General features: G+C 35.1%; 1 protein-coding gene across 11 annotated transcripts in view; it reads right to left on the bottom strand.

Annotated features, from left to right (window-relative positions):
• TRDMT1 (tRNA aspartic acid methyltransferase 1) overlaps positions 1-16,253 on the bottom strand; it is a 95,541-nt gene that overhangs the window by 17,031 nt on the left and 62,257 nt on the right. For 6 of the 11 annotated variants that reach the window (XM_049626883.1, XM_049626884.1, XM_049626882.1 and 3 more), the window contains 7 exons: positions 13,310-13,381; positions 12,614-12,679; positions 11,770-11,839; positions 10,266-10,349; positions 8,521-8,864; positions 6,474-6,531; positions 5,019-5,148 (listed from right to left, as the gene is read on the bottom strand). In XM_049626883.1, the coding sequence (XP_049482840.1) occupies positions 5,019-5,148; positions 6,474-6,531; positions 8,521-8,864; positions 10,266-10,349; positions 11,770-11,839; positions 12,614-12,679; positions 13,310-13,381 (824 nt within the window). Of the gene's footprint in view, positions 1-5,018; positions 5,149-6,473; positions 6,532-8,520; positions 8,865-10,265; positions 10,350-11,769; positions 11,840-12,613; positions 12,680-13,309; positions 13,382-15,948; positions 16,026-16,253 lie in introns of all 11 variants that reach the window. The other 5 variants (XR_007456905.1, XM_049626889.1, XM_049626880.1 and 2 more) reach the window with 3 other exon arrangements.

Here is a 16,253-nt window from a genome sequence, read left to right on the forward strand (position 1 = left end):
ATCCCATTTACAATCCCATAAAAAAGAACAAAATACCTACGAATAAATTTGATCAAGAAGGTAAAAGATCTGTATGCTAAAAACTGCAAGACACCAAAGAAAGAAATGAGACACAAATAAATGGAAAGATATCTTGTGCTCATGGATTGGAAGAATTATTATTAAAATGCCCAGTATCCAAAGCAATCTACACAGTCAATGCAATACCTATCAAAATTCCAAGGGCATTTTTGACAAAAACAGAATACACAATCCTAGAATTCATATGAAACCACAAAAGATCCCAAACAGCCAAAGCAATCTTGTAAAAGAAGAACAAAGCTGGAAGCATCATGTTCTGATATACAAAAATTAACTCAAAATGGACTGAAGACTAGAATGTAAGAACTGACACCATAGAACCCCTAAAAGAAAACAGGCAGTAAGCTCCTTGACATCAGTCTTGGCGACAATTTTTTTGAATCTAACTCCAAAAGCAAAGTCAAAAAAGCAAAACTATACACGTGGGACTATATCAAACTAAAAACCTTTTACACATCAAAGAAAATCATCAACAAAATGAAAAGGCAACCTACAGAATGGGAGAAAACACTTGCAAATCATATATCTGATAAGGGGTTAATATCCAAAATATATTGAGGGCATGTATATTAATTAGTGCAGCCGCTATGGAAAACAGCATGGAGGTTCCCCAATGAATTAAAAATAGAACTACCATATGATCCAGCGACTCTATTTCTGGGTATTTATGGGATAAAAATGAAAACACTAATTCGAAAAGATATATGCACCCCCATGTTCACTGCAACATTATTCACAATAGCCAAGATATGGAAAGAACCTACACACACACACACACACACACACACGAATTATTATTCAGCCATAAAAAAGGAATGAAATATCACCATTTGCAACAATACAGGTGGACCTTGAGGACATTATACCAAGTGAAGTAAGTCAGAGAGAAAAGGACAAACACTCTATAATCTCACTTATAATGTGGAATCTAAGAAACAAAGCAAGCAAAGAAAAAAAATATCACTCACAGATACAGAGAATAGACTGGTGGTTGGGGGGAGTGGCTAAATGGGTGAAAGAGGTCAAAAGGTATAAACTTCCAGCTATAAAATAAACAAGTCATGGGAATGTCATTTACAGCATGGTGGAGACTACAGTTACTAATACTATATTGTGTATTTGAAAGTTACTAATAGGTCTTAAAAGTCCTCATCACAAACAAAAAATGTTTGTAACTATGTCTGATATATGGCAATGGATGTCAAACACACTTTTTGTGGTGATCATTTCTCAATGTATACAAATATCAAATCATCCCATTGTATACCCAAAGGTATTATAATGTTACATCTCAATTATACTTCAATTTTTTTTAAAAAAGGAAAGCTGGTATCCATTAGCAATCACTCCCCAGCTCCCCTCCCTGCCCCTGAAGCACTAATCTACTTTCTCTATCTATGGATTTGCCTATTCTGGACATTCCATATAAATGGAACCATACAATATGTTGTCTTTTGTTTCTGGCTTCTTTCACTTAGCATATTTTCAAGGTTCATTCATTCATCACAACATGATGTAGCAATACTCCATCCTCTTTTTAACTAAATAATATTCTATCGCACGGATATGCCACATTTTATTTATCCACTTATCCATTGATAGATATTGGGTTGTTTCTACTTTTTGAGTATGAATTATTCTCTTGTATACATTTTTGTGGAGACATGTGTTTTCAGTTCTCTTGGATATATACGTAGGGGTGAAAATGCTGACTCATACAGTAACTCTATGTCTAACATTTGAGGACTTGCACACTGTTCTTCAGAGCAGCTGTACCATTTTATATTCCCACCAGCAGTGTACAAGGGATCTGATTTCACCACATCTTTACCAACACTGTTATTGTTTGTCTTTTTGTGAAGTGGTATCTTATTGTGGTTTTGATTTACATTTCCTTAATAACTAATGATGCTGAACATCTTTTCATGTGCTTATTGGCCATCTGTCTATCTTCTTTGGAAAATATTCAAATCCTTTGCCCATTTTTTAATTGGATTATTTCTTTTTATTGTTGAGTTATAAGAGTTCTTTATATATTCTGGATACAAGTCCCTCACAGTTGTTTTTTATATTCTGCTTCCACAAATGGGCTTTCTCACATTGGACTTCTATTTTGCTACATTCTTTTTCAAAACAAATGGCCCATACATACAACATTTGCTAGAACAGAACCTTGCAAGTATCAACATAAAAGACTGTCCGTGAAGTATACCCTATAAGGTTAGTTACAATTTTCATATTCAGTATCCTCTGGCACAGCAATTAAATAAAGGAAAGGCAATTTAGATAATAAGATGAAGGAAATAATTAAAAAGTATTAAGAAAAGCAAAATACATATTTTGTGAGGACCAGAAGGTAGAGTTGACTGTGATAAAATTGCTTCATCGACACTTTACATTATACTTACTGCAATAAAATAAGTGGTCACATAAAAAAATTACATATGCAATTGAGCAAGATCATAAAATTGCCATTATAAAGATAATATGTCTTAGGCAAGCGCATTAGTCATCTAAAAAATTATTTCATTCAAATGAGCCAAAGATGCAACAGACTTTTAGAATATCCCAGGGATGACCTCGTGTAATATTAAGATTATATCACAGGGCAAGAAATGTTTGAAAGCAAACAAGCGAGATTTGTAAAAATGACATATATGTAAGGGTGCTTGTGTATTTTATATACAGATACAGCTTTTTTTAAATTAAAAGGTGACTTTTTAGAAACTTAGGTACACCAAAAAGAAGAATGATGCTCAAAAACACAGAAACATAGCATTAACAAGGTCAAGATAGCAGCTTCCATTCTGTAAGTGTAGGTTAGTGTCCGCTTCCCAAGCTCACTATCTCACGAGTGCATACCACTAGTGACAAAGAAAACCAGCACACGATGTACGAAAGGATCGATGCAAAACCCTCGTTAACAGTGCAGCTCAAACAACGCCCATTTCAGATTCAGACTCGAAAATGTTGGAAGCACACGGGAAGGACATTTCTGTCACAGTGCTGCTCAGGGGTGACGTCAGGTCAATCCTGATCATACAAATATATCACATATTTTAAAAGAAGGTGAAGTAATTTAAAGACTGTTGTGTATGCGCATTTGCAGAGAGCTTTGAAAAATTCTAACTTACATACGTGAAATTTTCAAATGAGAAGTATTTATGAAGTAAAGGCTATGAAAGCAAATAAATGTCCATTGTTTTACAAATAAAAGCTGACATTTGAATTTGACGTTGTATGTCAGAAAGCGTGTAAGCATTTTACACGTTACCTCATTTAACTGTCACTAGGACCCTCTGACCCTGGCACTGTGATGACCCCCACTCCACACATGTGTAAACTAAAGCAGGGAGGGGTTGAGGTGCAGCTAGGACTCAAACTTGGCCAGTCTGACTCTGGGGTCCCTGCTGCCTTTCAGTGTTACCACAGTGACTGCTACTACTGAAAGAAACGAGCACTCAAAACGTAGGAATTTGTTATTAGACACTCAAGTTCTTTTCTCTCTTTAGTACTATGGAAAGTACCTTTGATTGTTTATCCTAAAAAAGAAAAAAATAGTAAGCAAATGAGCAGACTGGGAATTAATTTCTTGAGTCCAATTCTCAGCTCTTTATTTGTTTTATGATGTTCTCACTTTACTGTGTGACGTAGACTAAGACAAGGAAAGTTTGTGTTTTCCTTAAATAACACTCCCCAGGATATTTGTGACTGAATGAGATCACCAAGAAAAAGGCAGAGAGTTACAAAATAAACCTGGTTGCCGTGACTACCCTTCAAGAACCAATTACCAAGAGGACAGTCAAATTATATAGTCAGTTTCTTCCCAACGTACAGAAGGATGTGCTCCAAAACCTCATCTGTAAATCCACCATTTAGAATTTAAAACATGACCTATTTAACCCGTCATCTGCTTCAAAAATAGTACTGTATTAATATTACAATACTGGATTTAGACAAGTTCCACTTTTCTGCTTTCAAACTCCCAGAGTTATCAAAAACACACTGTGTCCTCGTGTAGTCCTGGAACACGTTAGGGAGGTCTGTCTCTCTCTGGTCGGCGCGAGCCAGGTACTGGGAACACAGCCACCCCAGCCTAAGACACTGATGGTGTCAGTATGGCCGAGAGCACAGGCACCAAGAAAGTGGGATCAGGGATGGGGCAGGGACTCTGCAAAGCCAAAGCAAAGACAACGTGTCCAATCTCTTAACAGCATCCATCCCTGGATTTCCTGGACTACGAAGGAGCTAGGACTTTGTCTTTCTCACTCTGTATCTGCATTTTTGTTCTTGAGATTCCCTGCTTTAGTTTAGACTCCGTAATCTTTGGTCGCTTCTGGCAGCTGTGCTCCTGACCCACCCTTTCTTTCCATGAGGAAGACTCCTTCCTAGACCACCTCTCCACCTTCTTGTTTCTCTCCTTATAGGGAGGACAGAAGGTACATAACCGATAAGAATGTATCTCTGAGAAGAAATACAAATACACTTACCACCAAGAAAACAAATTCCTCAGCCACCTTTTAATTTCTTCACAAAAAGGACAAACCTACACATTATTTCACAAGATCTATGTGGGGTTATCAGAACAGGACCTCTGGTATCAAGAAAGTAAGTTGGAGAAGGACATGCTATTAACAACCATCGGTGGGGAGAGGTGAGGAATTGCAAATTTGGCCTTTCTCCCCTGAAAACCACTTGGGACCATGACTGGAGTAAAGGGAGAGAGAATGGAGCCTGAAAGGAAGGGTCTGAGGCAGGTTATGAACAGAAGCAGAAAGAGGAGGGAAGGAAAATGTCAAAAATGGCCCCATCAGGAAAGGAAGAAGGTTTCTTACGTCCATCTGTCTGGGCAAGGGTCTATTCATCAAATACACACAAGAGTCCTTGATGAATTCTGGGACCTTAAACGAAAGCTGGGGTCTGTGTATCTCACATACCGAAGTCTGGAGGAAATCCAAGGAGATTTGCTATTTCTTTAGGAGTGAAATACCGAAGTTTAAGCATTGATAATTTTGTTATCTTTTCTTCTTGTGACAAATTGGTGAGGGATTTGTAGACATTCTCAATCTGTAAGAAAACAGCCAGGATAACTGATAAAGTAGAGTGCAAGCAGATTTGTTAAGATAAGATCATCTCTTGTGATTCAGTTTAAAAAGGATGAACATACATGTATGTATTGTATGTGCTACAATACATGGGAGCAAAACGCACAGGGCAAAACATCCCCTGCAATAAACTCTATAATTGCTTCATCAATGGCAATGTAAACTTTGAAATCGTAATGTTTAAAACTGAAAAGCTTAATGTTGAACAAATCAGGAAACACTCAGTTTACCTGTCATTTTTGAGCCCTCAAAAATGAAACCGTAAGAAATAAACAATGGCAATAAGACGTGAAGAAATACAGTGAAAGATAAGAAGAAACCTGATCAACCAAGGAAATCAAGTTCACAATGCTAATAAGTGGATCATTAAAATGTTCAATGTTTATGATCAATTTCATCAAATTAAGATATTTTCTTAAAATGATAAAATATACTTGGTAAATTTAACTTCTCAGATTCATTCATTTGCCTCTGATAGGATTTTTACCATGGGTAAATTGTACTAATGGGAAGTTCAAATCAGGATAAAAGAAGATAATGTGATTTCAGTCCAAAATTATGCAAAAATATAAGGTATTTTTGCAGTAAGTATATCAAGCTTGTTTGTTTTTAAACTATCTTTTTTTTAAGTTTATTTATTTATTTTGAGGGAGCAAGAGAGAGAGAGTGAATGAGCAGAGGAGGGGCAGACAGAGAAAGGGAGAGAATCCACACTGTCAGCACAGATGCCAACATGGGGCTCGATCTCACAAACCACGAGGTCATGACCTGAGCTGAAATCAAGGGGCAGATGCTTAACCGACAGAGCCACCCAGGAGCCCCTCAAGCTTGTTTTCAACCATGATGCCATGAAGAGTTTACAAGTGAAGTATTAACGAAGAGTCTTGCTGAGATGTAGATTTCTGTCCCTAAAAGGCAGTTTTATAATGTGTGATCCAACGAAAGCCTCCAATATTAAGATATTTGTGCATAATTTTAGAGAACATTAACTACTGTATGCTGCATTTCAATTTACTCCTTATGGAATAAAAAGAATACCAAAGGTAAGAATAATAACAGAGAAAGTGAAACAAAATATTCTTTGTACATAAACTCATCTAGCAACGAGAAACAAAAAAGATTTATCCTATAGTAAAGAATTATTATATACACTATATTATATGAAAATATGAATAAATAACATGTATATTAATTCTGAATTAGACATGTAAAATTACTTTAATATTCTCAGATCTTAAGTCTTAAACATAGTTTTCAAGTATTTTAGCTCTAAAGCATATACAATACCTGCACGTCCTCTGAGGTCTGCAACACAGATCCTGTCCCTTCTATGTAGCTTCCATAACTGAAAGATTAATATGTATGTTATGTAGCATCTGATGTATTTGTTAATGTGAAATTTCTTAAATATTTCTTGAATGAATTAATCAATCTAAATAGTTACATCCTTCTGAAATTGTCTGAAACACATCAACATACTTTGTAAGTGAAAAGTTGCCAGATGAGACACAAGATAATTCTATTTAAATTTCTCAGACACTAAATTTGGCATAGTTTTTTGACTTGTGTAAAAACAACGTTGAGTCATGCATTATTACCATTTCTTTGTATTACCTGTCAATGTCTTACTGTTCATCATAGAAAGCATGAATTTGTTAGGACTTTATATCCAAAGGCTATTCAGTATCGACACTCCTGACACGTTAAACCAAATGTTATGCAGGTGAAAACAAATTGTCACTATTTCTCCTAAGGCCTGAACCATCACTGCTCCTCATGAGCTGGAAACCACACTCTCCAAGACCACGACAAACACAGGCCCACTGAATGTGCGTCTCCCTCTCACTGTTAACGCAGGTTTGCACTCTTTTTCATACAACAAAGAGACCACTGTATAAGAAACTGTATTAAAAGTACAAAACCCTACAGAAATGCAAGATATTAGTAATATTTCTTCCCCCAAAGTCACTGCCAAGCTAGCTGCTTAAAATATTATCATTACTTTTTTCCCTAATAGATAAAGTGAGAGAAAGTTACACCAGGAAGAATATTTTTGCAAATCTGTGTTCTCACATATCATGTATGTGTGTGTGTAGATAGATAGAAAGAAAAATGTTTATACTATTTACACTAAAAAAATACATTTATATTAAGGCTTCCTTTATACCATCTTTATAATTACAAACGAATTTCAAGGTTGTTTTTTATTACCAAATTGATAAGTCTTGTCTTATCGGACTTGGAAACAGACAACAGCTGAGTACAGTCTTTGAAGGCAATGGAAAGTAATAAACCTGTGCCCCTGGAAGTCCAAGGGCAGAGCACGATAAAAATCAGAATAAATCTGGTATGGTTTTATCAGGAGCAGAGTGTGCATGAAAGCTAGCTAGCTAGTGGGTGAAAAGAGAAGGCCTCAAGTTTAGAGATAGGGGTCTTTTACAAAATTTTCTGGAAAGGCCTAATTTTCCCCTTCTTTGTAGGTTTTAAAACATTGATGAAAAATATTTTAACATTCAAAAAATAACCCAAAGGTAACCAATAAAAGACACTGTGATATATATGCCATGAGAATAGAAAGTTCTTTATGTACTCATGTGTAATAATATCCAATTTATATCGCATAATGAAAAAAGTACATAATAATAGATATAGTATGTTACCATTTACTTAATAAGGTGGTAAAAATATACAAGTATATTTAAATACACCCTCATACATAATACCTTGGGAAGATTAGACAGCAAATTGAAATCACTAATTTCCTGCATGTAGGCAGGAAAACTGGATAAGCAAGAGATAGAGAAAGGAATTTCACAATCTTTGTACCTTTTGAATTTGGAACCATAAAAATATATTACTTATTTTAAAAACTGAATGAAATTTAAATATGCTCTAATGTGCATTAGATGATTTAACTTTATTTCTTGATATTAAAATTTAATGTCTTCTTATACATTTGATCATGATAGTGGACATAAATTTTGAGGTCTGATGTGCCATAAAAAGAAAGGTACTAAAAAGTAGCAATTCAGTATCAATAGAAACCATGTTTCCACCATGGGTAATTAAGCTCTTATGAAGGTCACCAAACAAATGCCATTGTGTTTTATGAGCACTTTTGTGGGCTGTGCACATAATGTTCTGCCAGAAGGAATTTTTACTCGTGCATTCTATTGGAACACGAAAGCAGGCAATTAAGAGAAAAAAAAAAAAATCATTCCAATAGAAACATTTTCTAAAATGGTCCTTATTTTGAGAAGAACTAATAGAAACAATAACAATAAAAACCTGTCTATTTTGAATATGCCATTTTAAAAGTCTCTTTAAAACCTACCCTTTGGTAAAGCATGTGGACCTTCTGCAAGTGGGCTTAACAATGTCTAACAAAAGAGCATATCGCAACAGTGACTTTGGTGGTAAAAAATACTGATTCGTGTCAATGTCATCTTCAAGAAAATCTTTTAGCATTTGCACAGAGAGATCACTGTCCTGCTGATGTTTCCGGTCAATTTCTTCTATAGTTTCAAGCTTAAAAAGAATAGCTTCTTTTCCAGAACATTGTCTGCCATTATCAAAGCAAATATTTGGTTCAATTTTCTTTCTTTCAATTTTATTTTCTGCAACTATTGTATTTTTTTCTGGATGTTCAGATTCAAGTTTGGGGAACTCCTTCAGCACCTGGCATTAAGTAAAAATACATGACCTGTTAAAAGCTTTATTAAAAAATAAAAGATAAATTAATAATGCCCCAACAACATTATGCAAAAAAATCTCTTTAGCCTTTACAGAGTTGTCAACAAAAATACAGAAACCGGATTTACTTGTATGTATACAAGTTATTATTATAAGTTTTTCATCATATAGCTGTAGTGTCCTCAGGCTACAGATGATTTATTTCCTGGAGTTACTGTTTCCTATATTTATTAATGAAAACATTCAACAAATAGGAAGTATGTTGAATATAGATACAGTATCATATTTAAAAAAGAAGTTTAGAAAGCAACTTTAGTTACAGAATGACTAAGTCAGCAGAATAAAAGGCACAGCATTTAAAAAAATAAAAAGAAAAGAGAGACAGCAACATTAACAGTTCCAGAAAACGTGCACTGGATCAAAATTTGCCATATTCCTTCATTAAAAAAGAAAAGCTGGAACATACCCATGACCTACAGGGAAACTAGTAATTACGAAAAGGAAAGCATGTTTCCCCCTGAAAGGTTATTTCTCTTTGTGAGTCCCATAGGAAAACTTTGTTCCTGCAAAACATATAACCATACATAATGTCCTATTTTGTAAAAGAAAAATAGTTCCCGGAATTTTTAATGATGATGTCTTTGTGAATATAGTTTACATACCATTTTGGGAACTGACCACCACGGAAAGGCAGATGTATTGGTATCGTATTGCAAGGGATCCAAATGACACTATTGACCCCCTCCTAGTAGGACCTGGCGTTTGAGTTCTTACCTGTGATTGTTAAGAAGAGCTTCACCGAACCAGTGACACTCCCTGTTTTCCACAGCAATTTTAACAGAAGTATGTACAGTTGTTTGCACAGTTAGAGATCCTATCTATAGCAATAGAGCATTTTATTCTGGCTTGTAGTAATCACTGTATTTTAATTAATGAAGGCTATATAGCACTGACCTCAAAGGAAATGCAACCAATGTGTTAGAATACTGTTAAGCCAGTTTTAAGATAGTATAATTGAGTTTTATCTGAAATAATCAATGGCTTCTTTTGGGGGGAAAATGATAGATGCAAAATAGTCAATGGTCAGAAGGGAAATTACAGGGGAGAAAAGGAGGATAACAGCACTAATAATAGTTTTTTCAACCTTTAACTTCTATTTTCTTCTAATAATGAAAGAAAAGTTTTTATTTTTTGTCTCGTTTAAAGCAATAAACGGCATCGGGAGAGGAAAAAGGTCTAGGAGTTGGACCTAGGTGGTGGTCTATATTACAGGCTCAACAGGACACATGTAAGCTCCTACAAAGTCATTCTTGAAATAAATTAGCAGACTGAAATAAACTTACATAATAATAATAATAATAATAATAATAATAATAAAAATACCACCTGACCAGGAGCTTGAAAAGGCAATGGTTCTGACTGAAGCTTTGCAATAAGGAAATACCGTAGCCTTGAATTTGGAATGCCGAGCTGCAAGTAAAGCAAGCAGTTAGTTACTGTAGGAAATTAAAGAGACATGAATCAACTGTGAGCACCCAAGTGAAAAACGACTCATACAGGAATGCATTTAGTTTCTGTCAGAAAAGTTCTATTATTGATTTGTGGAAGATATTTTTGTAGCAAATTCTCAAACCTTTTAAGTTGCTTTGTACCTTTACTTGAATGAACAGAGATTGCATGTGATGAGTCATAGGTCTCTGAGTCACTTTCATTTTGTAATTCCCAGGTAAGAAATTATACAGACATCCTTACATTCATTATTAATAGTAATCATAAAAAGTAACATTCGACTATAGCTATTTTTGGCAATTTATTACCTCCTTTTATTAAAAAAAGGAGGATACACTAATTTTAAAGTTAAAAGGCAATAAATATGAAATAAACCTAATGAGACCAGACATAATGCCAATTTCCATAGTACATGTACTTTTTAAATGGGTTTTCTTTTAATTTCAGGACAAATAACTGTACAATAGGCTAAAGATAATAAATAGGAGGTTAACAAACACAATGGCAAAAGAAAAAACAGACGGTGATACTTGTAATATAAAAGATCTACCAAATATCTCCTCTTAACCACCTACTTTGATTTCATATCCATGAAATAGAAGTCATGTTTGCATTTTGTTTTATTTTAATTCAAGTCTAGTTAACATACAGTGTTATATTAGCTTCTGGCGTACAACACAGTGATTCAACACTTGCATACACAACGTGGTGCTCCTCAGGGTGAGTGTGCTCATTAATCCCCATCACCTATTTCACTCATCCCCAACCCTCATCCTTTCTTGGTAACCATCAATTTGTTGTCTGTAGCTCAAAGTCTGTTTCTTGGTTTATCTCTCTTTTTTGTTTTCCTTTGCTCTTTTGTTTTGTTTCTTAAATTCCACATAGGAGTGATATCCTATGATACTTGTCTTTCTCCGACTTATTTTGCTTAGCATTACCCCCTCTCGCTCTGTCCCTGTTGCTGCAAATGACAACATTTCACAATGTTTGCATTTTAGTGATATGTCCCCAAAAGACTACCTAGAAAATTATCATATGTTCATTTTGCTTTCTATTTTGGATTATTTTGAAGCATTATAAACTACGGTACACCCAATTTGGAAATACCAAATGTCACAGATTTCAAAACACGGTATCCTTTATTTTCTGTGTGGAAATAAATTTACATTTTCTGTGAGCTTCAAGCTATATAATATATATTTTCCATAAAATATGTATATAAATGAATCTATGTGCCTGTACTACATTCTTCAGAAAGTAAGACCCATGTCTGAACTAATTTCAAGATTTACATAAAATATTCAAAACAGATCCATTCTTTTTATTGAGTCAAATTCCCTTTGGGAAAATTTATAGAAAAATTTATAATTTTGGTACCTACAGAGGTTGGAGATAATAGAAATTCTTGGTACTGAAAACCGCAATTTTCTATTGTTTGTATTAACAGGTCTCTGAAAAGACAAAGACAAAAATAAAGAAAAAAGAAAAGCTTTCACTCTGTGGTTGGAAATGGGGTTCTTATACAATAAATTATACATAAAACTTCATTTTATGTGAAAACTGTGTCGCTACCCAAATTGTTTAGGAAGCGAATGATCCTAGGTCTTTATTAAGTGCAGTACTTGAAAAATTACATTTCTCAAAACAAGATAGAGATAATTTCTATTATAAATAAACAAAGCTGCCAGATAATTTATCCCAACTGGTGCGAGCTAGAATCACTGGTCTACTGATGATATATTTGCTATGGGGATAGAGCTCTGTCTGTAGCAAATCAGATGCGGGAGCCGTTACATACAGACAGTGGCTGATTCAAGGACACAGATACTCTCCTGCTGGGCTACCATCTGAAAGGGCTCTGACACAGGGCTTGCTTCTCCTAACTGGAGGACACAAAATGCCTGTCAACAGGGACGTGTCTCACTGAAAACATTCCTACTTCTAAAGAAACAGGCAACAATATAAGCAGCTGAAATTGAGAAATACCATTCTCATTTAAATGCGTGATCATGCTGCAAAAATTCAAACGTATCAAAATGGGAATCAGGCGAACCTAACTTTGTGAAACTTTACATTATTAATTAGTCAAAATCTGTATTACTGAACAAAATATATACCATATATAAAATGTCAGAATGTATGCGTTTATTTTTAAGATCTTTATTTCACAACGGCTCCCACAATATACCAAGTTTAAGATGAACACAAAGCAAACACATTTTTACCTTGTAGAAGATACTTCAAAACCTTTAACATTTTCTAAAAGAATGTATTTCGGTAATTTTTGTAATCTAAAAACAAAAACAAAAACAAGTGGAATTCTGCACATGTCATTACTAAGAAGTAACAAGTAAAGAAAATCTTTGGAGATATGAGGTAAGTCATTTTTCTGAATTCTTTGTTTTCATAAAAGAATTTTAGAGGGGATAGAGGCAACTCATATTTTATTCATTTTCCCCATAAAAATGGCATACCTAATGAAGCTCACATTTGAAATGTTAATTTCCAGTGAAGTTTATCAGAAAACATGGGTTCACACAGAGGCTCTGGATTGCACAACTTGCAAAGGGCTATCGTTTACATAGCATGGCAGCTTCTAGGGTTGGCCCCACGTTCCAGGCCATGGGCAACAGGACTCACCAATATTAGCCTTGTTTCCATTGGTACTGTAAGGAGAGGCGATAGAATTTAACTATTAGACTCTCATTCCCTGTCACTCACTGTAGTGGCAGCCGTGGAAATGGCAAACATTTGTGTGATTCTGTCAGTCGTGGCAGAAGAAATAAATGACATGCAGAGCCTCTGAAAGCTGCATGGATAAGCTGCTAATGTCTACAGAATGACAAATGCCACATTCTTCCAGATCCAAAATTTTAAAGTTTAGGTAAGCTGGTAAAAAAAAAAAAAAATTAAATTTTTACCTTGGGAGAATATCTAGAATATGTAAGAGGCTATTTGTCCTTGGATCAGTCACATCACCTTGCAGGCCAATTCTAAAGGATAAAGAATGTTCAGATAAAATTCACCATGGATCTTACTTACAGAAAGATACCAAGTCACTTTTAAAACATAAAGACTGAGAAAACTAAAATTAGGTGGTCTTCACAAAAAATACGATCATGTTTGTTACTACAGGGAACAAAAATGCATTTATCCACTTAATTAAAAAAAAAAAGCCTTACCAATCTAATAAATACACTTCTTATAAAACAGTATGCCAAATGACTTACATGAAACAAAGAACAAATAACCAATAAAGACTAAAATCAATTAACCTGTTAAAATCACTGTTTAGGAAACACACACACACACACACACACACACACACATGCTGGCTGATGACACCTTTTGCTCTGTCCCAGATGAGACAACAATAGTTCAGATGAATGAGCTGGTTGGGTAGGGCGGCAACCATAGAGGAACGGCATTGATAACCAATCATCCAAGCAGACCATAGTAGGAAAGACTAAGACAATCTTGTCCAATATACATTGGAGAGACCTGAATGCTTGATTCTACAAGCAGGGGTTGCAACTTGGTTAGACTAACTAGGTCAGAACAGGTCATGGAAACAGGCAGTATTTGGACTAGCAATTAGATATTACAAGCAAGGTTCAATATGACCAAGAATCACGCAGAAATGAAGACTTGGATTGGGCTTAGGTGGCAGAAACAGAAACAGGTTTAAGACTTTGGTCCTTATTAGCTCCATTGCCTTAGATGAGTTGCTCGATGTCACTTGTCAGTTTCCTCCTGCCTTCCAGCAAGGCCAGAACCATCCATGGATGTGAGGCTCAGAGGGACACTTACAGTGGACTTGAGTACAGGCCTCAGAAATCTTGGGTTCTTCTCACTGTGGCCCTTTCCTCTCAGCGCTCCAACGATGGCAGTGCTACCGAATCGGTTACTGCTGCCATCGGCAGCTGGAGATGGGCTGTTTCAGTTGGGAGCGGTAGTACGGAAGACACAGGGGGCCCAGGGCAATAATGTAGGAGGCTGCACAGTGCTGGGGCTGCTTTCTGTTCTGTAGCTCTACTTACTGTAAGTTAAACAGGCCTTATGACTGCACATGCTTGGAGGCATTTTTACACGGATTGCCCTCCGCCTTCTCTGATAAATTCCCAAACTGCTTTCAGATACAGTTCAGATATTGCCTCTAAAAGAATTCCTGTCTCCTGACAAAAAAAAAAATTGTCAAAATCCTGCCTCCTGGTATGCAGCAAGCCATTTTCTCCTCTGTGCTCTCATGGCACTTCCAGCATTCACTTATTATATAGCTTATACCACCTTATAAGAGAATTCTTTGTCAGTCATCTCCCTTAGACTATAAGCTCCTTGAGGATGGGAACTATGGCATCAAAAGCAATGTCTGGCTTCCAGGCACACAATAAATCCTTGGAGAATTAACTTCCTAGAGAGTTGTTTATTAAAGCAAAACTTATGGGGTACCAGAGTGGCTCAGTCCGTTAAACGTCCAACTCTTGATTTTGGCCCAGGTCACGAACTCATGGTTTGTGAGTTCGAGCCCCACATCGGGCTCCATGCAGATAGTGCAGAGCCTGCTTGGGATTCTCTCCCCCCCCCCCCCCCCCCCCCCCCCCCGCTCCTTCAGCACTCTCTCTCTCTCTCTCAAAATAAATAAATAAACTTTTAAAAAATAGATAATAAAATAAATAAGGCAAAACTTAGCTGGACATTAAGCCTGAAAATACTCATTTAAATTAGAATATTTATGATATGTGATATCCCACTTAAAATTATCTTACACATTTAAATAGAAATATATAAAAGAATTGATAAATCCTTGCTGACATTTTCCAATTGTACGGCCTTCAAAAAGTTACTTAACTTTTCTATGCCACAGTTTCTCACCAATAAAATGATGATAACAGTAATGCCTATCCCATAGGCATGTTAAATTAAATGGCAAACTCCATGTAAGACACAGGATTATCCTTATTATTTAAAATAATTAAAAATATCTAAATGAAGACAGACTGCTCAAGATTTCATCTAAGATATAATTTCCTGAAACACACAGCCAATAATACAATAAAAAAATGAATTTCAACATAGCTATAAAAAGTCACAATTAATTATTCAATGTATATATGAATTGAGAAATGTAAAATTTACTAATCCATTCTTGATTAGCTTTTAAATTTTATAGTTAGTTAAGAACTGAATATTTATTATGGAAACTTACTTTATTAATCAGTTAAAAAGATACTCTTGAATGCTCATGAGTTTAATGTAAGGTACTTTGGGTCAGAAAAAAATATTATATCTTAGGTAAGTATAAAAGAGGTCCCATATAGTCTCTGCGTATCTTCTACTGACTGAATTACTTTGCTCATTTGGTAGTAACTGCTATTTCCTTTTGGATTAATGCTGAATTATAAATGAGTAGATAAAAGGCACTATTTATGACAGTTTTCAAAAATATGAAAATGCAGCTGACAGTCTTCAAAGTGTCCATGCTTGAAACTATGGTATTATTTGATTTAATGAATCCCTCGAAAGTACTCTTCTTCAACAGAGAAATATTTATCATACATACCTGGTGAATGGCTGACAGGGAGGGCTCATTAAAATCATATTGAAAGACAATTTGTCAAACTCTTCTAGTGTAATTCCCTAAGGAATGAACATGTGGGGAAAATATATAAAAACATGCATAGAATGGGGAAGAAGGAAAAATGCTAACTAATTACAACTAAATATATCAGAAATTATAATGCTTAATAGTTTTATTTAAAACACTTAAAAGTTTATTTTATATATGTGTGTGTGTGTATATATCATATATAAAACAAACTTATACATACATATATATATATATATATATATATATATATATATATA

Source organism: Panthera uncia, chromosome B4 (assembly GCF_023721935.1).
Source record: "Panthera uncia isolate 11264 chromosome B4, Puncia_PCG_1.0, whole genome shotgun sequence".
Classification (NCBI taxonomy): Eukaryota; Metazoa; Chordata; class Mammalia; order Carnivora; family Felidae; genus Panthera; species Panthera uncia.